This window comes from Haemorhous mexicanus, chromosome 29 (assembly GCF_027477595.1).
Source record: "Haemorhous mexicanus isolate bHaeMex1 chromosome 29, bHaeMex1.pri, whole genome shotgun sequence".
In the NCBI taxonomy this organism is placed as follows: Eukaryota; Metazoa; Chordata; class Aves; order Passeriformes; family Fringillidae; genus Haemorhous; species Haemorhous mexicanus.
In genome coordinates this window covers 5193569-5212975 of record NC_082369.1, presented here as the reverse complement: position 1 = coordinate 5212975, position 19407 = coordinate 5193569, and the positions used below count along the sequence as shown (strand labels likewise).

General features: G+C 56.5%; 1 protein-coding gene across 2 annotated transcripts in view; it reads right to left on the bottom strand.

The window, feature by feature from the left end:
- Positions 1 to 5080: 5080 nt before the first annotated feature.
- Positions 5081 to 19407, bottom strand: part of GNG7 (G protein subunit gamma 7) — a 48884-nt gene continuing 34557 nt past the window's right edge. The window contains exons 4-5 of one of the 2 annotated variants that reach the window (XM_059869947.1): positions 7615 to 7733; positions 5081 to 6278 (exon numbers count right to left, since the gene is read on the bottom strand). In XM_059869947.1, the coding sequence (XP_059725930.1) occupies positions 6153 to 6278; positions 7615 to 7695 (207 nt within the window). In that variant the 5' untranslated portion in view covers positions 7696 to 7733 and the 3' untranslated portion in view covers positions 5081 to 6152. Of the gene's footprint in view, positions 6279 to 7614; positions 7760 to 19407 lie in introns of those variants that run through there. The other variant, XM_059869946.1, reaches the window with a different exon arrangement.

Genomic DNA, 19407 nt, shown 5'->3' with positions numbered 1-19407 from the left:
GACCGGCCAGCCCCGGCTGGGGACAGGGTGGCCATCCCGCAGTGTCGCGTGGCTTGGGGACGTGCCCTGTGCCCTCCTTTGGGGTTTGGATTGCGGGGGAAACTGAGGCACCGAGCGACCGCAGCGCCACCCCGCCGTGTCCTGGCGGGGACAAGGTGGTGACAACACCCTCTGGGTGGCCCAAACTCCGACCCCCCCGAGGTCCCCCGGGTGGGGGGTCTTAGCTCGGGGTGGGGGGGACGATGGGGTCTCGCTGTTCGCTGGGATCCCCCCGGGAAAATCCCAAAGGGAAAGGGCCCGAGGGCGGCTGAGGCCGCCCGAACTCGTTTCACTGACGAGGCAGAGGGGTCACGAGGCCATTCCTGTCGCCGCTGTCACCGCGGCTGTGCCACTCGTGTGACCGGTGTGTCAGGCCGCGGCTGTGTCACGGGGGTGGGAGGGGTGAGAGCCCCCCCCAGACCCCCCCCCAAAATCCTCAGGACACCCCCGGAGCAGCCCCGAGCGCAGCCCCCCCCGGAGCTCACCCAGCCGCCACCACCGCGACCACCCGCATCGACAGCGCGGGTAATTAAACCCTGGGCGATAATTAGGTAATTAATAATTAATTAGGAGGTCGCAGCCAGCCCTGGGGGGGGCAGGATGGGTGTTAGCCCCCGCCCCCCAAAGCTGACACGGGGGGAGGGTTTTTGGGGGGTGGCGGTGACACGGGGGGTCGCAGACGCCACCCCGAATGTGCCCGCGGGGGTGACACCGCAGCTGCCGTGTCACCGCGAGGGGGGTGGGAGGTCCCGGGGGGGTGACACGGGGGGGTTTGGGCTCGGGGAGGGGCACCGAGCCCCTTCCTGGCTCTGGGGCGGCCGCAGCCAGACAGGGCAGGGCCGGAGCCGCGCCGGAGCCGCTGATTTATGAGTCTGGCCTGGGTGGCTCCGGTGGCTCCGGCGGCTCCTGGCCCCGGGCTCCGTCTCCACCCTGGCACCGACACCGGGGACAAGAAACCGGGGGGGCACCGCCCACCCCAACCCCCCCAAGCAGCTCGGCCCATCCCGACATCCCCAGCCTTTGGAAACTGGGGGAAACTGAGGCACGGAGCTGCCTCCCCTCCCCCGCCGGTGACGCCCGCAGCGGGAAGTTCGTCCGCGATGTCACCGTGGTGGCCCCATTGCGTCACGGGTGTCCCCGTGTCACCCGCGTGGGGACGTGGTGGGATCCTCCACGGAGTCCCCGCGGTCAGAGGAGTCCCCGAGGGGGGACCCCGCTCTGTCCCCGCCCCGGTGGCACCGGGGGGACCCGCGGCTGTCCCTGGGCCACCCGCTGCCGCCCCGGTGGCCGCGGCTCTGAGGCTAAGGAGTTAATTAGGGCGGCAGGGAGTTAATTAAAGCGGCAGCCAGGCTAAAAATAGCCCGGTGGAGGAGGGAGGGTTATTTTTAGCCGCTCCCAGCCCGGTGCCACCCGGCCGGTGTCGCTTTGGCGCTGGCACCGCCACCCGCTGCCACCTCCGGCGCTTGGCAGCCAATTCCCGGCGGAGGAGCCGCTCCCGGTGTCCCGGGGTTTAGAAGGGAATTGGGGGGAGTTTGGGATTCCGTGGCAGGGACCTGGCTGGGGGACAGTGACACGGGACCTGCTGCCATCCCACGGTTTGTCCCCCTGTCCATCCCGCCCTTCCCAGAGGAGCAGACGCTGAAAAATCCCAACAATTCCCGGCCCGCGGCTGCAGCGGGAGCGGCGCATTCCAGGGACTCGCTCCCGGCCTGGATCCCGCTGATTTTCCAGCGGGAAGATGGGATGGGTTCGCTTTTCCCGGAAAAACAAACAAAAAAAAGAAGGAATGCAGAGCTGGGTTTGGTTTTCCCCGTGGGATGGGATGGATCCGGAGATTCCCGGGAAGAAGATTCCTGGGAAAAAGGAGATTCCCAAGAGCTCCCGTGGAGGGAGAACAGGGGTGGGAAAAGGGAATCCCTGAGAGCTGAGGGATTCCCAAGGGGGGATTTCTGAGATCCTCGAGGGGCTGCAATTCCTGGGAATCGGCATTCCCGATCCCTCCTGAGCATCCAGGGGGTGGGAAAGGGGAATCCCCGGGAGCAGAGGGATTCCCGAGGGAGGATCCGGAATTCCCGATGCCCTGAGCGCAGCACAGGCGGGCAGAGGAAATCGGCAAAATGCAAAGTGAGCCTTTTTTATTGTGTTATCCATTCACTTGGGAACAACGATTCCACGAAATATTAAACACGGTGCGAGGAGGGCTCGGGGGCTATGGCACACGAGAAAGGGCAAAATCAACGAAACCAACCCAAAAAAAAAAACCAAAAAAAAATCCGGGAATTGCAGACGGATGAGGAGCCTACGGCACAGACACCGACCACTTCCTAAGGACAGTCCGGAAAAAAACTGGATTGGCGTTTGGCAACGAGATCAGAGTTTGGCAAACAAGAATAATTAATGATCGTTTGAATGATAGACCAGAGAAAAGGAGAAAACGAGGAGAGCCAAGGATCCCACGTGGGCTGGGAGTCAACGAATTATTGGGATTTTGTTAAATAAAGGTGGATTTTTAAGGATTTTAGGGGGGAAAAATAAAAAGGGGCATTTGGGAGATGCAGAGGCTCCGGGGTGTCCCGGCTCCATCCCCCGAGACAGGGAGGGGAGGGCGAGGCAAAGGGAGGAAAACTGGAATAGGAGCAATGCTTCCCTGGCCCTTTTATTCCCAGATTTCTATTTTTGGCACTGGCTTCACCACATCCCATAAAGAAAGGCCGGACAGATCTGGGCATGTGGTTAAATCCCAAAAAAAAGGCTTTTGTGGAGCTGGGCTCCAGCTCCTCCTGCTCCCCCTTCCAGCACTTAAAAGTTCTGAAAAGTCTTTTTTTTCCCTCCTTTCCCCCCCCCCTTTTTTTTTTTTTTTTTGTGGGTTTTTTCCTCCTTTTTCCTTTTTTTTTTTTTCTTCTTTTTAATTTTTTTTTTAAATAAATTGATTTGGCAAATGCACTAAACAAAGTACAAGCAACTACTGGGAATCTGCACTTCTATTTCTGCCATACAAAAAAAACACCCACGGCATGAGCACAGATTTACTTGGACAAGGAGAAAATTCCGGGAAAAAAAAAGAAGGAAAAAAAAAAGGGGGGGGAAAAAAGGTGGGGAAAAAAAAAAAAAAAAAAGAGAAAGCAAAATGAAGGAATTTTTTTCCCAACAAAAACGAGTCACCCATGGAGACACCAGCACCTGCCAGCAGCTCCCACCCCCAGCTCCTGGGGGGACCCTCGGCATTCAGGGATCCCATGGGAGATGCTCCATGGCCTTTCTCCCTTTCTCCTGGCTCCCTGCCCCTTTTCCTGGATCCTCTTCCCTTCTCCCTGACCCTTTTCCCAGCTCCTTTTCCCTTCTCCCATCCCTTTTCCCTTCTCCCATCCCTTTTTCCATCTCCCATCCATTTTCCCTTTCCCCAACCCCTTTCCCTGCTCCTTGTCCCTTTTCCCCCCTGCTCCTTGCCCCTTTTCCTGACTCCTTTTCCCTTTTCCCAACCCCTTTTCCCTGCTCCTTGCCCCTCTTCCTGACTCCTTTTCCCATCTCCCATCCCTTTTCCTGGCTCCTTTTCCCTTCTCCCGGCTCCAGCGTGGCTTTGGCTCGGGCAGGACCCCGGCATGGGGGCGGCAGAGCGACCCCAAAGCACCCAGACCCCAAAGTCTGACCCAGCATCCCTTGGGATTCCCATCCCACGGGATTCTCCCGCGGGAGAATGGGGGGGTTGGAGCCCCTGAGGAGGAGGAGGAGAAGGAGGAGGAGGAAGAATTCCCGGCTCCAGCCCCGGCTCCAAGGATAGCACCAAGCTCTGGTCTCGAACACAGAGGAAGAATCAGATCTGGAGTAGAAAAATAAGGCTGGAACTGTCCGAGAGATTAAGGACAAGAGGGAATTCCCTCCTGGAGAAGGAATCCCGGGCTGGACTCGGGAGTGGCCGCGTGATTCCCGGAGGGCGGAGCTTGGAGCGGGATGGGATTTGGGATTTGGGATTTGGGATCAAACCCTCCAGAAAAGGCTTTGCTGGGGCTGAGGGACAGGGCGGGAAATGACTGGGAAATGATCCCGTTTTCCCAGCTCTGCTCCCCCCCACAAAGGGATGGGGGGACATTCCCGAGCCCTGGAATTCCGGGACACAGCGGGGAGCATTCCCAGGAAAAGCCGCACAGCTTTAGGGTTAAAAACGTGGCATTTCCCCGGCTTTGTTGCAAAGGCAAATGACGGCGGACTGAAAACAAGGAACGGCGACATTCCTGCAGCCGAGGAGGGGACACGGAGCGGCTCTGCCCGGCCCGGCCCCCCTGGGAATTCCATCCGCCTCTGGAAAAGGGCTGGAGCAGCTCCCGGTGCCCAGCAGCACCAGTTTGGGCCGCGGGGATTCAGCGGGGATCCAGGGAATTGCAAATTCCTTTCCCATGGGAATTGCTCCCTGTCCCGTGATGGGATCCCTGGCATTCCCAACCCAATCCAAAGCTTTGTGGGGGAATGGGGAAACTCCCAGGATTTCACATCAGCTGTGGCTGGGTTGTTTTTATCCCTTCTCTTCCCAAAAACCCGTGCTCAGGATAACCAGGAATGGCTTTGGGAAATCTTTTCCAGCCTCATGGATTCTGGGAATGTCTCCCAGGAGCTGCTGAGCCCCAGGATGGGCCCTGGGGACACGGATTGGGCTTGGACACTGCACCCAAATCCTGGGATCTGTCCCTTCCCCACAGATCCAGTGGCCACTCCATGGAATTCCTGGAGCTCTCCAGAGCACCCAAGGCCTCCATGGAAGCATCTCCTGTTCCCCCTTTCCTGTTCCCCCTTTTCCAGCTCCCCTTTCCCTGTTCCCCTTTTCCTGTTCCCCCTTTTCCTGTTCCCCTTTTTCCAGCTCCCCCTTTCCTGTTCCCCTTTCCCTTCTCCCCCTTTCCCTTCTCCCCCTTTCCCTGCTCCCCCTTTTCCTGCTCCCCTTTTCCTGTTCCCCCTTTCCCTGCTCCCCTTTTCCTGTTCCCCTTTCCTGCTCCCCTTTCCCTCCTCCCCCTTTCCCTCCTCCCCCTTTTCCTTCTCCCCTTTTCCTTCTCCCCTTTTCCTTCTCCCCTTTCCCTGCTCCCCCTTTTCCTGTTCCCCTTTCCCTGCTCTCCCTCCATGCCAGGTCATCCCAGTGAGATCCAAGCTCTCCCAGTTCAATCCCAGTCCCAGATTCCCAAGGGATGGGAACAGAACTGGTCCTTCCACTCCCCTTCCCCATCTGCCCTAAACTTCCCTGGACATTTCCCAGGGCCTGGATTTAGTGGGAAGAATTCCAGTGTGGAAAAGGGAGATGGGAAACGCTGAGAATTTGCTGATTTGGGTTGAAACTCCCCCCAAAAGTCGGTTTTTCCAAGATTCTGGATGCACCAGGAAGCTCCTTCCCTTCCCTCCCTCCCTGAATTTGGGGACAGCACAGAGACCCCCCCAAAGATCCCGACCTCCCCCATCCCTGGGGCTCCCTAAAATTCCTCCTGGGATCTCTCCCAGCTGGGAATTCCCCTGCAGGGCCATCCCTGGATTCCAGCAGAGCCATGGGATGCAGGGAAAAGCCTCCTCAGCCTCCCTTTGGCCATTCCCAACAGGGATTCTTCCAGCTGGATTTGAGGATTTTGGGGTTTTTTTTGTTTTTGTACTGATTTTTTACAAAATGGTTCCCACCTCACCCCTTCTCCAGAGGAAATTCCTGCTGGTTGGGCTCTGGTTGGATCCAGGCCCAGCTCTCACAACCCACTGGGAATGACCCCCCCACCTCCTCCTCCACCACCCCTTTCCCAAATCCAAATATCCCAATAAAAAAATCCCCCCCCCAGCCCTTCCTTTCCTCCTTCAACCCTGGATAAATGTTAAAATCCTGATTCCAATTCTTAATCCCAATTTCCTTCCTAGGAAGCAGCCACCCCTTCCCTAAAAACCCCTGCTTCCAAATTTCTCTTTTCAGGATGTTTTTTTGGGTGGGTTTTTTGTTTTGTTTTTCTTGGATTTTTTGTTTTGTTTTGTTTTTTCTTGGGAATTTTTAAGTTCTGTTTGAAGCCAGCGTTGAGTTTTTACCCCTGGGTGCAGGTGGAGGTGTGGAGGAGCCTGGATCCAGAGGCTGGATGGGGATTTCCTTCCAGAAGGATCCACAGCTATAGGATGATACAGGGCTTTTTGTCCTTAAAGGGATTCTCAGAAGCAGGAACTCCCACCAGGAGAGGATCATTCCGAGCGTGCTGCTCGCAGTAATTCATCAGCTCCGAGGATGCTTTGGAGACCTGGAGTTTGGGGATAAAAAAGAAGCAGGAATTTTGGGGGGATAATCCCACCTCAAAGTCACCAGCACTCCCAGGATTTTGGGGGTTTCACATCCAGCTTTTCCCATCAGAAATTTTGGGGAGATGAGGAGAAAAATGGGAATTTTGGAGGTGGAAAATCAGAGTTTACACTGAGGAGTGTGGGGAAATGCCCCAGCTGGGAAATTTAAATGGAATATTGTATCCATGTTTTTCAGGGATTTAAGATGAAAATCCCAAAATCTGAGGATGCTTTAAAGACCTGGATATTGGGGAAGAAAGCAGGAATTTGTGGGAATATTCCCAGCTCAGAGTCACCAGTGCTTGCAGGATTTTTGGGGATTTAAGGATTTAAAAGGGATATTATTGCAGCTGTGTTTTTCAGGGATTTGGGATGGAAAAGTGGAGGAGAAGATTCCCTGAGTGCAGCCTCTGGTTAAGGTTTGGAAAACTTTAGGATCCATTGTTTGAGGCACTGCTTGGTTTAGTTCCAAGCTGTTTTTTGGGAAGGGAGAGCTTGGAGGGATCAGAGGAGGCTCCAAATCCCCAGGGAGCTGCTGGAGGCTCAGGAGATTTCCCGATGCCATTTTTGAATTTCAATTTCCTTAATGACACAGGGCAGAGGTGGAGCCACATCTGGAGGTTCCTCTTTTCTTCCAAGCCTCATCCAGCCTGGCCTCGGGCACTTCCAGGGATCCAGGAGCAGCCAGAGCTGTTTTGTGCCAGGGAGAGAATTCCTTCTGTCCACCAACCCTAAAATTCCTCTTTTTCCATCCGAACCCATTTGTCCTTGTCACCAAATCCTGATGGAGAGACCCTCTCTGGAATCCTGGGATGCTGGGGAGATCCTGCTGGGGGAAACCCAGGATCTCTTCCCACTCCCACCTGAATTTGGAGTCTTTTTGAGCCAGGTCTCATAACCTTTTATAGATTTATTTCACACCCAAGATAGCTCAGCTACCTTAGAAGGTATAAAATCAGCAAGCTGGCTTTGTGGCAGTGTTGGAAACAAAAAGGTTTTAATCAAAGGCAAAATAACAAATTCTTTAGAGAGAAAAACTCATCTAAGTGCAAGAAGCCCTCTTCAAAAAAAGCCATTTGTTTCTTTGTTCTCTTCTTTTTGGAGTAAATTGCCCAATCGAGACTTTTTACCTGCTGTCCAATCAGCTCTCCTTAATGAGGTGAGGTCCCCCAAGTCCCCCCGAGATGCCTTTTTCACCTCATTAAGGAGAGAAACTTTCAGCTTCTTTCCTTTTGAAGGAGACTTTTGTCACTCTGTCAGCAAAGACAAAGAGCACATTCCCGCTCCCCTCCTCACCTTGATCCTCTCGATCCCGGCCTCGATGCGGAGCTGCTCCACGAGCTTCCGAGCCTGAGCTATGTTGTTAGTCGTGGACATTCTCTGCCATCGGCTCCGGGCCCCAGCACAGCAGAATCCTGCGGAGAGCACGGACACGGAGGGGCTGGAGCAGGGTGAGGAGCTGCCTGCTCCATCCCAGGATCATGGAGTTAAAGTTCACCCCACAGCCACGTCCACCTCGGGACTGACCCCACGAGCACAGGGAACTCTGGTGGCCCCACTGATGCTTCCTGAGGTTGGTTCAAGTTCTCCTTTCCCTGAAGGAGCCCTCAGGATCCCCTTTCCAGAGAGTTCTGTGAAAAGCTCTGCTGAGGAGAGCGGAAAAATCCGCCTGGTTCTGCAGAGGGGAGCTCTGCCCCAGCACAGCCCCGGGCTGGGCACCAAGGGGGGCTCTGGGGGGCTCCTGGACCCCTCTGGGCAGCCCTGGTGGCTTTGGTGTCCCTGGCACCTGGGCAGGTGACACCTGCAGGTGGGGTTGTGTCCATGGGACCATATCTGAACTTCCCAAATTGGGATTTGTGTCCAACCTGCCCATGGGATTTGTGTCCAACCTTCCCATGGGATTTGTGTCCCACCTGCCCATGGGACTTGTGTCCAACCTGCCCATGGGATTTGTGTCCAACCTTCCCATGGGATTTGTGTCCCACCTGCCCATGGGATTGGTGTCCAACCTTCCTATGGGATTTGTGTCCCACCTGCCCATGGGATTTGTGTCCCACCTGCCCATGGGATTTGTGTCCAACCTTCCTATGGGATTTGTGTCCCACCTGCCCATGGGATTTGTGTCCAACCTTCCCATGGGATTGGTGTCCAACCTTCCCATGGGATTGGTGTCCAACCTTCCTATGGGATTTGTGTCCCACCTGCCCATGGGATTCATGTCCAACCTTCCCATGGGATTCATGTCCAACCTGCCCATGGGATTCATGTCCAACCTTCCCATGGGATTGGTGTCCAACCTTCCCATGGGATTGGTGTCCAACCTTCCCATGGGATTTGTGTCCAACCTTCCCATGGGATTTGTGTCCAACCTTCCTACAGGATTCATGTCCATCCTTCCTATAGGATTTATGTCCCACCTGCCCATGGGATTTATGTCCCACCTGCCCATGGGGCCGTGTCCCTGCACCCCCACAACTCCCTGACAGTGCCTGAACCCCATTCCCCTTGCTTTCACAGCAGGAACTGATGGATTTTTTTCCACGAGACCCAAACAATTCCCCCTGTCCGGGGGGCAGCTCCGGCCACACCGAATCCCTCGGCCAGACACCGCCCCCAGCCCGTTCCCTTTGTGCCACCCCTGTGGAGGTGTCACAGCCGCCACCTCCCGCCGCTGACTCAGCCCCTGACCGCTCCTTCCCAGGGCACGGGGGCAGCTCCCACCCCCCAGCGGAGCCGGAGACGATTCCAGGAGGGGAAGGAGCCAAAGCAAACACGGCCTCGGATCCCGCCGGCGCTCCCGGCCCCGCCAGCCGCCCACTGAGCCCTTCCATGCCTTAATTAGAGGCTCCTCCAACCTTCTCCCCGGGCCTGGAGGCTTCAAAGCCGAGCGTTCCCGGCGGGACCGGGGTGGGAGCGCCCGTCCCATCCCAAATCCTCGCTGTCTCGCCTATGTTTAGACATTTGGGGAGTTTATTCCAGACCACAAGGGCACTCTCAGGGATTATTTTGCTTGGCAGCCGCATCCCGGCGCGTTCTCAGCTCCTCAATCCCTGAGCAGCACTCGGGAATGGTGCGGGAAGAGGGGGGGGAAACGAGCGGGGCTGCAGCCCCGCGTTCCCGGCTCCCCGCGGGAGGGAGGGAGGGAGGATTCCCTGAATCAGCGGGGCTGTTTGGGAATCTCCGCCTCTCCCGTCCTGGAAGTGAAGTCAAGCCAGCACGGGGAAGCTGCCAGGGTGAAATCAGGTCCGGTTCTGTGGAAAACGGGAGGAGGAAGGAGGCTGTTCCCCGGGGAAGGAGCTCCTGCTCCGGTTTGAGGCGCTCCAAAACAGCGCGGCTGCAGCTCCCCAGCATCCCAGTGAATCCCAGTTTCCCTCGTCCCAGCAGGGCCTTTTTCCCCTCCCAAGAGCAGAGAGAAGCAGCAGTCGGTGCTGTCCCTCAGGGGGATCTGCATCCCTCCCAGGTTCTGCAGGGGAATAGGAGCAGGGAAAAGCTCCGTGGCAGAGTCCAGCTCCTCCTAACCCCGTGCCATGACCTCGGGAGCCCTTCCTGCTGCAGACACTGCCAGAACAACGCTGTTCACCTGGACAAGAGTTAGCAGGCAGCTGGGGGGAAAAAAATGCAAGGAATTTGTGTTTCCAAGTGTTTGCAGCAGCACAGGATCACCTGCCTGTACTTTCTCAGCTTCCTGTTTACGGAGTGAGGCTGATGAATCAGCCCAGGGAGAGTTCAGAGAACTTCTGGGAGCTGTCCCCGCCCCCATCCCTGTCCCTGAAGCACCCTGAGGATCCACATCTGGGCACTGCTGGATCCACATCTGGGCACTGCTGGATCCACAGGCAGGGCACTGCTGGATCCACAGCCAGGGCACTGCTGGATCCACAGCCTGGCACTGCTGGATCCAAACCAGGGCACTGCTGGATCCACAGCCTGGCACTGCTGGATCCACATCTGGGCACTGCTGGATCCAAAGCAGGGCACTGCTGGATCCACAGCCAGGGCACTGCTGGATCCACAGCCTGGGCACTGCTGGATCCACAGCCAGGGCACTGCTGGATCCACAGCCTGGGCACTGCTGGATCCACAGCCTGGGCACTGCTGGATCCACAGCCTGGGCACTGCTGGATCCACAGCCAGGGCACTGCTGGATCCACATCTGGGCACTGCTGGATCCACAGCCTGGGCACTGCTGGATCCACAGGCAGGGCACTGCTGGATCCACATCTGGGCACTGCTGGATCCACATCTGGGCACTGCTGGATCCACAGCCTGGGCAGTGCTGGATCCACAGCCTGGGCAGTGCTGGATCCACAGCCTGGCACTGCTGCATCCACAGCCAGGGCACTGCTGGATCCAAAGCAGGGCACTGCTGCATCCACAGCCTGGGCACTGCTGGATCCACAGGCAGGGCACTGCTGGATAAACAGCCTGGGCACTGCTGGATCCACATCTGAGCACTGCTGGATCCACAGCACTGTCCTGGTTTGGATCCAGCAGTGCCCTGGATTTGGATCCACTGCTGGATCCAGCAGTGGCCTGGATTTGGATCCAGCACTGCCCTGGATTTGGATCCAGCACTGCCCTGATTTTGGATCCAGCAGTGTCCAGATGTGGATCCAGCAGTGCCCTGGTTTTGGATCCAGCTCCATCGTCCCTCTGCCCATTTTTGAAGGAAATCAGTGTTTGGGAAAGGACTGGGATGTGACGTCTGCAGCCAGGCCTGGGCAGGAAGCACAGGACAGCGGGGACACCCAGGTCTCCTGCACACCCTCCAAAAGTGAAGAAATGACCCCCACAGAGCCAGAATTCCTTCTGCCAGGGGGGGCAAACCTCTGGAGTTTGGCCTGGTCCCACCTCCTGCTGCTGCTGGAGCCGGGCCAGCGCTGACTCTTCCTTGCCTGGCTCTGCTCCGTGACTCAGCACCAGGCCCCGCTCTCCTCTGGCTGAGTCACCCCAGCCCTCCTCAGCACAAACAAATCTCCCTGAATTCTGCAGCAGCCCTTCCCGGCTGGTCCCGGCAGCAGCGTTTGGGACAAGGCGATTTTCGGGAATGGCTCTGGTGGCGCTGTTCCTCACGCTGGGCCCGGGAGCTCTTCCAGCAGGGATGGAGTCACCGCGCCCCGCAGCTCTCCGGGCTGCTCTCCCTGCTCCTCCCGGATCCGGCAGATCCCAGCCCAGGGAAATCTGACAGAAAGATTTCCCAGCAGCACCAGAACCACGGGAAATCGATACAAACACAAGAGCACGGGCAGGGAGGGATCATCCAGGGTGACCCGAGGGCAAGGACACAGCTGGGAGGGAGGTTGGGAAATCCGGGATCCCGGAGTGCAGGTGAGAGGTTTGGAATGATGCAAACACATCTCAGGAGGGTCTGGCTGGGGCACAAACCCCCCGGGAGCACTCCTGCCTGGTTTAGGGAAAGCACTGAAGTCAGGATAAAGCCTGGAATGGTCAGGACTTGGTGTTTTAAACCGGTTTGGATATTCTGCACTAAAAGCAGAACGCTCAGAACCACGGTCTGACTCAGGAACAGCCCCAAATCTCTCCTGGGTTCCATCCTTACACTTCCATGCTCACACCGTCACAAACCCCACGTTTTGTGCTCACATTCCCCCAAATGCTGCGGTGGCACGGCGGGGAGCCGAGGCTGTGCCACCCTCCCGCTGTCGCGTCACGGCAGCACCGAGTGACGGCCGGAGCGGCCCCGCCGCGTCCCACGGCGCCGCTTTGTTCCCGAGCTCTCCCTCTGTGTGCCCGGCAGGCTGAGAAAGTCCCGATTTGGGCTGTTTTCCTGGGAAAAAGCAGCGCAAACCCGCGCAGCTCCTGAGTCAGCCGCGCGCAGCAGCGGCGGGTGACAGAGCGGTGACAGAGCGGTGACAGAGCGGTGACAGCAGCGCTGGCTCTGCCGAGCCGTGACTCAGCAGCGGCTCCGTGCTGGAGGAGACGCCTCCTCCTCTCCCATCACCGAGCTCGCTGGCTCCGAGCAGCCTCTGCCCTTTATCCATTGATTTATCGATTTATTCATTGATTTATTCCCGGCGGGACGGAGGAGGCGCGGATCCCCCATCCCCATCCCCGCCTTTTCCCTCGGCTCAGCCAAACCTTTCCCTGCCTTTCCCAACCGAAACGCGGCCCCGGGATCGCGGTCACGAGGGTGAAACCGGCCGGGAAGCCGGGCCTGTCCCGGCCTGACGGCCACGCCGGGAATCGGCCCTGGCACGGCTCCCGGGCAGCTCCAGCCCACGGTGCCACCTGCCCGCCGCGGCACGGTGACGGCAGCGCGGAAATATGCGCTGATCCCGCGCTGCGCCGGGAATTCCTGCCATTCCTCTCATAGCTGCGAGCTGCCACTCCTCGAACACCCGGCGGCTGAGTGGCATTTACCCTTCCAGGACCCTATAAACCCCTCAGGGCCATATTCACCCATCCAGGACCCTATAAACCCCTCAGGACCGCATTTACCCTTCCAGGACCCCATAAACCTCTCAGGACCGCATTTACCCTTCCAGGACCCTATAAACCCCTCAGGGCCATATCCACCCATCCAGGACCCCATTTATCTCTCAGAGTCGCATTTACCCTTCCAGGACCCTATAAACCCCTCAGGGCCATATTCACCCATCCAGGACCCCATAAACCTCTCAGGACCGCATTTACCCTTCCAGGACCCTATAAACCCCTCAGGGCCATATCCACCCATCCAGGACCCCATAAACCTCTCAGGACCGCATTTACCCTTCCAGGACCCTATAAACCCCTCACAGTCGCATTTACCCTTTCAGGACCCCATTTACCTCTCAGGGCCGCATTTACTCTTCCAGGACCCCATAAACCTCTCAGGACTCTCTCTACCCTTCCAGGACCCTATAAACCCCTCACGGTTGCATTTATCCTTCCAGGATCCCATTTACCTTTCAGGGTCTCATTTACCCTTCCAGGACCCCGTTTACCTCTCAGAGTCGCATTTACCCTTCCAGGACCCCGTTTGCCTTTCAGGACCGCGTTTACCCTTCCAAGACCCTATAAACCCCTCACGGTTGCATTTACTCTTCCAGGACCCTATAAAACCCTCACATTTACCCTTCCAGGACCCCATTTACCTCTCAGTACTGCTTTTACCTTCCAGGACCCTATAAACCCCTCAGGGCCATATTCACCCTTCTAGGATCCCATTTACCTCTCAGGACCCTCTCTACCATTCCAGGACCTTATTAACCCCTCATGGCCACATTTACCCTTACAGGACCGAAGTTTTGCTGCTTTTGTCTCCCTTCCCCCCTCCCCACCCCAAAAAATGTGGGATTGGTGCATCCTCCTTTTCCCGGCGGGATTTGGGATTTGCTCCGTGCTGGGGATGGAGGATGCACCCCTGGAACTCAGCCTTAATTAAATCACGCTTTTAATTAATTAAAGAGCAGCCTCACATTCATTCCACAGAGCTACAAAAAACCCCAAAGCCACCAGGATTGGGATTTAGGGGTGGAGCAGCCCCAGGGTCTCCAAACCCTCCGGGTTTTGGGATTTAGGGATGGAGAAGCTCAAGGGTCTCCAAACCCTCCGGGTTTTGGGATTTAGGGATGGAGCAGCCCCGGGGTCTCCAAACCCTTTGTGTTTTGGGATTTAGGGGTGGAGCAGCCCCAGGGTCTCCAAACCCTCCGTGTTTTGGGATTTAGGGATGGAGCAGCCCCAGGGTTTTGGGATTTGGGGATGCAGCAGCTCCGTGGTTTAGGATTCAGGGATGGAGCAGCCCCAGGGGCTCCAAACCCTCCGTGTTTTGGGATTTAGGGATGGAGCAGCCCCAGGGTTTCCAAACCCTCTGGGTTTTGGGATTTAGGGATGGAGAAGCTCAAAGGTCTCCAAACCCTCCGGGTTTTGGGATTCAGGGATGGAGTAGCCCCAGGGTCTCCAAACCCTCCGTGTTTTGGGATTTAGGGGTGGAGCAGCCCCAGGGTCTCCAAACCCTTTGTGTTTTGGGATTTAGGGATGGAGCAGCCCCAGGGGCTCCAAACCCTCCGGGTTTTGGGATTTAGGGGTGGAGCAGCCCCAGGGTTTTGGGATTCGGGGATGAAGCAGCTCTGTGTTTTAGGATTTAGGGATGGAGCAGCCCCAGGGTTTCCAAACCCTCCGTGTTTTGGGATTTAGGGGTGGAGCAGCCCCAGGGTCTCCAAACCCTCTGGGTTTTGGGATTTAGGGGTGGAGCAGCCCAAGGGTTTTGGGATTTAGGGATGCAGCAGCCCCAGGGTCTCCAAACCCTCCGGGTTTTGGGATTTAGGGGTGGAGCAGCCCCAGGGTCTCCAAACCCTCCGTGTTTTGGGATTTAGGGGTGGAGCAGCCCCAGGGTTTTGGGATTTGGGGATGCAGCAGCTCCGTGGTTTAGGATTCAGGGATGGAACAGCCCCAGGGTCTCCAAACCCTCCGTGTTTTGGGATTTAGGGGTGGAGCAGCCCCAGGGTCTCCAAACCCTCCGGGGGGTTTTGGGATTTAGGGGTGGAGCAGCCCCAGGGTCTCCAAACCCTCCGTGTTTTGGGATTTAGGGATGGAGCAGCCCCAGGGTCTCCAAACCCTCTGGGTTTTGGGATTTAGGGATGGAGAAGCTCAAAGGTCTCCAAACCCTCCGGGTTTTGGGATTCAGGGATGGAGCAGCCCCAGGGTCTCCAAACCCTCCGTGTTTTGGGATTTAGGGGTGGAGCAGCCCCAGGGTCTCCAAACCCTCCGTGTTTTGGGATTTAGGGGTGGAGCAGCCCCAGGGTTTTGGGATTTAGGGATGCAGCAGTTCCTCCCGGCTGGAGCGGGGCCAGGAGCCACCGCCACCTCCTCGGAGCGAGCCCGGAGCCAGGAAAAGCGGGGGGAGCCCGGCGGGGGAGCCGGGATCGCTATCCCAGAGCCGGTTCCTGCTTTTCGGGATGACCTCATGGGTTTTGGGAACAGAGCGCGGCTGTTGGGGCCGCGGCGCTCGCTCCTTGTCTGGGCAAGAACAAAGCCGGCTCCATTTTCCCTTCACACTTCCTGCAGCAGCAGCAGCAGCGCCTCAATGAGCCATTGAAATTTTTTCCCTGACTGCAGCAAGTTTTTATTCCTTTTTTTTTTTTTTCCTTTTTTTTCCTCCCTTCACCTCCTTTCAGACCTCAAGATTTCTGTGGCGTGGGACCAGGAGCTATCGCAGGGTGGGAAAAACTCCCTGAAAACTTCCTAAAAACTCCTTAAAAACTCCTGGGCTCTGCTCAGGAATGGATTTTAAGCCACTCCATGTCCCACCAACAGCATGCACCGACCCTTTGGAGCTGCTCCATCCCACTTCAATCCATTCAGGATTAAAAATCCAGGGAAACCTAAAGTATTCCCAAGGAATTCATCCCTTTTTTCCTGGGAAGCCTGAAGCCCCCAGGAATTCACCTTTATTTCCTTCCCTCCTGCTTCAGGGAGCTCAGGCCTGGCTGGAATCTCCTTCTCCCCAATTTCCCAGGAGCAGCCCCATAATTAACAACCCTTTGCTAATGGAGCCTCAGAACCCCAAGGGAGAATCTTTTCCTTAAGGCAGGAATTCACCTGGAGGGGGAGAACTCAGCCCTGCTGGGAAGCAAAACCCCAAATCCTGAACCCCACAACTTTGGGATGAGCACCCAGCTCCAGCTCCGGGCTGGAATGGGGACACGGAGCCACTCTGGGATCCCATTCCCTACAAACAGGCCCTGCTGGTATCAGGGATTTGGGCTCATTCCTGTTCTGGAATGGGGGGACAGAGCTGATTCAGGATTCCCATTCCCTACAAACAGGCCCTGCTGGCACTGGGGCTCATTCCTGTGCTGGAATGGGGACATGGAGCTGCTCTGGGATCCCCATTCCCTACCAACGGGCCCTACTGGGATTGGGGCTCATTCCCATTCTCAAATAGGGACACGGAGCCACCCTGGGATCCCATTCCCTACAAAAGAGCCCTGCTGGCACTGGGGATTGGGGCTCATTCCTGTTCTGGAATGGGGACAGAGCTGCTCTGGGATCCCAATCCCTACAAATGGGCCCTGCTGGCACTGGGGCTCATTCCCATTCTGGAATGAACACAGAGCTGCTCTGGGATCCCATTCCCTACAAACAGGCCCTGCTAGCACTGGGGCTCATTCCCATTCTCAAACAGGGACACAGAGCTGCTCTGGGATCCTCATTCCCTACCAAAGGGCCCTGCTGGCACTGGGGATTGGGGCTCATTCCCATTCTGGAATGGGGACACAGAGCTGCTCTGGGATCCTCATTCCCTACAAAAGGGCCCTGCTGGCATCAGGGCCCAGCTCATTCCCAGCCCTTTCCCGTCCCCTGGCCACGTGAGTGACCTTTGGGACACGGCCATCACATGAGTGACACCCACTGCTCTTCCTCCTCCACCCATCCCCGCAGTCCTGTGACTTTCCCTCCCCAGCTTTGTTTGTATTCCAGAGTGTGACAGCGATGACAAAGCCACCCTAAATCATCCCCAAACCCCACGAGGCCTCATCCAAAGCGGGATGAACCTTTGGCTTCAGAGCCTGATGACTCCTCTGCACTTGTCTGAGCACAAGGAGCCCAGCAGCGCCGTGTGACCGCCGCCGTTTTCCCGCAAAACCGCGGCTTTTTGGGCAAGGCCGATGACTGCAGCGTCATGTGAGGGTCTGCAGCTCCCTGCTGGGGCTGGATCTGCCACGGGAGGAAGCTGAAGGCTCTTTTCTCTCGGTCACGCTGGGCTGGCAGAGCTCCAGGGCTGAGCTCAGGGCTGGGGCTGCTGCCAGAGGCCGGCCAGGCTAAAAAAGGGAATTTTTTTCCCCACTGTGTGAAAAGGCTGGGGTGGGAGGCACGTGAGGGAGCAGCCTTGGGGGTCACGGGAAGCTTTGGGCTGGCTGGGGTTTAAATTTAGAAAATTATCTGCTGCAGGTTGGGGAAAAACAGGGAGAGGGAAAGAGGAAAAATTCCTGGAGGAAAAAAGCTTTGGAGAGAGCTGCTGACAGCCCTGCAGGAGCTGGCAGGGAGGTGGAGGGGTTATTTACAGGGTGCCAGGACACAGGGAATGGCTTCCAAACTGGAAAAGGGGAGATTTGCGTGGGATTTGGGAGGGAATTCCTGCCTGTGAGGGTAGGGAGGGGCTGGGAGGGGAGAAGCTGGGGTTTGAGGGTGAAACAAGTGCAGAGCAGTGATCAGGAGGGAATGGCTTGATCAGAAAACGATCAGGAGGGAATGGCTTCCAAACTGGAAAAGGGGAGATTTGGGTGGGATTTGGGAGGGAATCCCAAATTCCCTTTGGAAAGGGAGGGGCTGGGAGGGGAGAAGCTGGGGTTTGATGGTGAAACAAGTGCAGAGCAGTGATCAGGAGGGAATGGCTTGATCAGAAAATGATCAGGAGGGAGTGGCTTCCAAAGTGGAAAAGGGGAGACTTGGGTGGGATTTGGGAGGGAATTCCTGCCTGTGAGGGTGGGGAGGGGCTGGGAGGGGAGAAGCTGGGGTTTGAGGGTGAAACAAGTGCAGAGCAGTGATCAGGAGGGAATGGCTTGATCAGAAAACGATCAGGAGGGAATGGCTTCCAAAGTGGAAAAGGGGAGATTTGGGTGGGATTTGGGATGGAATCCCAAATTCCCTTTGGGAGGGGAGGGGCTGGCATGGGAGAAGCTGGGGTTTGAGGGTGAAACAAGTGCAGAGCAGTGATCAGGAGGGAATGGCTTGATCAGAAAATGATCAAGCCAAGAAAATGATCAGGAGGGAATGGCTTCCAAACTGGAAAAGAGGAGATTTGGGTGGGATTTGGGATGGAATTCCTGCCTGTGAGGGTGGGGAGGGGCTGGGATGGGAGAAGCTGCAGCCTTTGCTGGGGTTTGATGGTGAAACAAGTGCTCAGTGATCAGGAGGGAATGACTTGATCAGGAGGGAATAGCTTCCAAACTGGAAAAGGGGAGATTTGGGTGGGATTTGGGAGGGAATCCCAAATTCCCTTTGGGAGGGGAGGGGCTGGCATGGGAGAAGCTGGGGTTTGATGGTGAAACAAGTGCAGAGCAGTGATCAGGAGGGAATGGCTTGATGAGAAAATGATCAAGCCAAGAAAATGATCAGGAGGGAATGGCTTCCAAACTGGAAAAGGGGAGATTTGGGTGGGATTTGGGATGGAATCCCAAATTCCCTTTGGGAGGGGAGGGGCTGGGAGGGGAGAAGCTGGGGTTTGAGGGTGAAACAAGTGCAGAGCAGTGATCAGGAGGGAATGGCTTGATCAGAAAATGATCAAGCCAAGAAAATGATCAGGAGGGAATGGCTTCCAAACTGGAAAAGAGGAGATTTGGGTGGGATTTGGGATGGAATTCCTGCCTGTGAGGGTGGGGAGGGGCTGGGAGGGGAGAAGCTGCAGCCTTTGCTGGGGTTTGATGGTGAAACAAGTGCTCAGTGATCAGGAGGGAATGGCTTCCAAACTGGAAAAGGGGAGATTTGGGTGGGATTTGGGATGGAATCCCAAATTCCCTTTGGGAGGGGAGGGGCTGGCATGGGAGAAGCTGGGGTTTGATGGTGAAACAAGTGCAGAAGAGAGATCAGGCTCTGAAGCCAAGGGCTCATCCTGCTGTGGCTGAGGCCTCGTGGGGTTTGGGGATGACTTAGGGTGGCTTTGTCACCGCTGTCACCCTCTGGAATAAAAACAAAGCTGGGGAGGGAAAGTCACAGGACTGCAGGGATGGGTGGAGGAGGAAAAGCAGCACCTGGCCTGGATCCCTGGAAATTCCAGGGATGGAGCAACCTGGGACAGTGAAAAGTGTCCCCTGCTCGTGGCTGAATGATGTTGGCTTGGAATTCCCAGCTGCAAATCCTAATTTGCATCTCTAATTGGATTGAAAAAAATGGATAAACAACATTTCTGTGCTGCTGGGAAAAGCTGTGCCCACACTTTGGCATTGCCTCGGAGTGGCCAGACTGGGATAAACTGGGATAAAGCAGGACAAACTGGGATAAAGCAGGACAAACTGGGATAAGGATGAAGGAGAGGCTCACCTGAGCTGGCCAGACCTGGCCCTGTGCAATCCCTGCCTAATTAGCACCTTCATTTAGCAGGTGAAATTAGGAGGAGCTCGGTGCCAGGACACTGAGGTGACACAG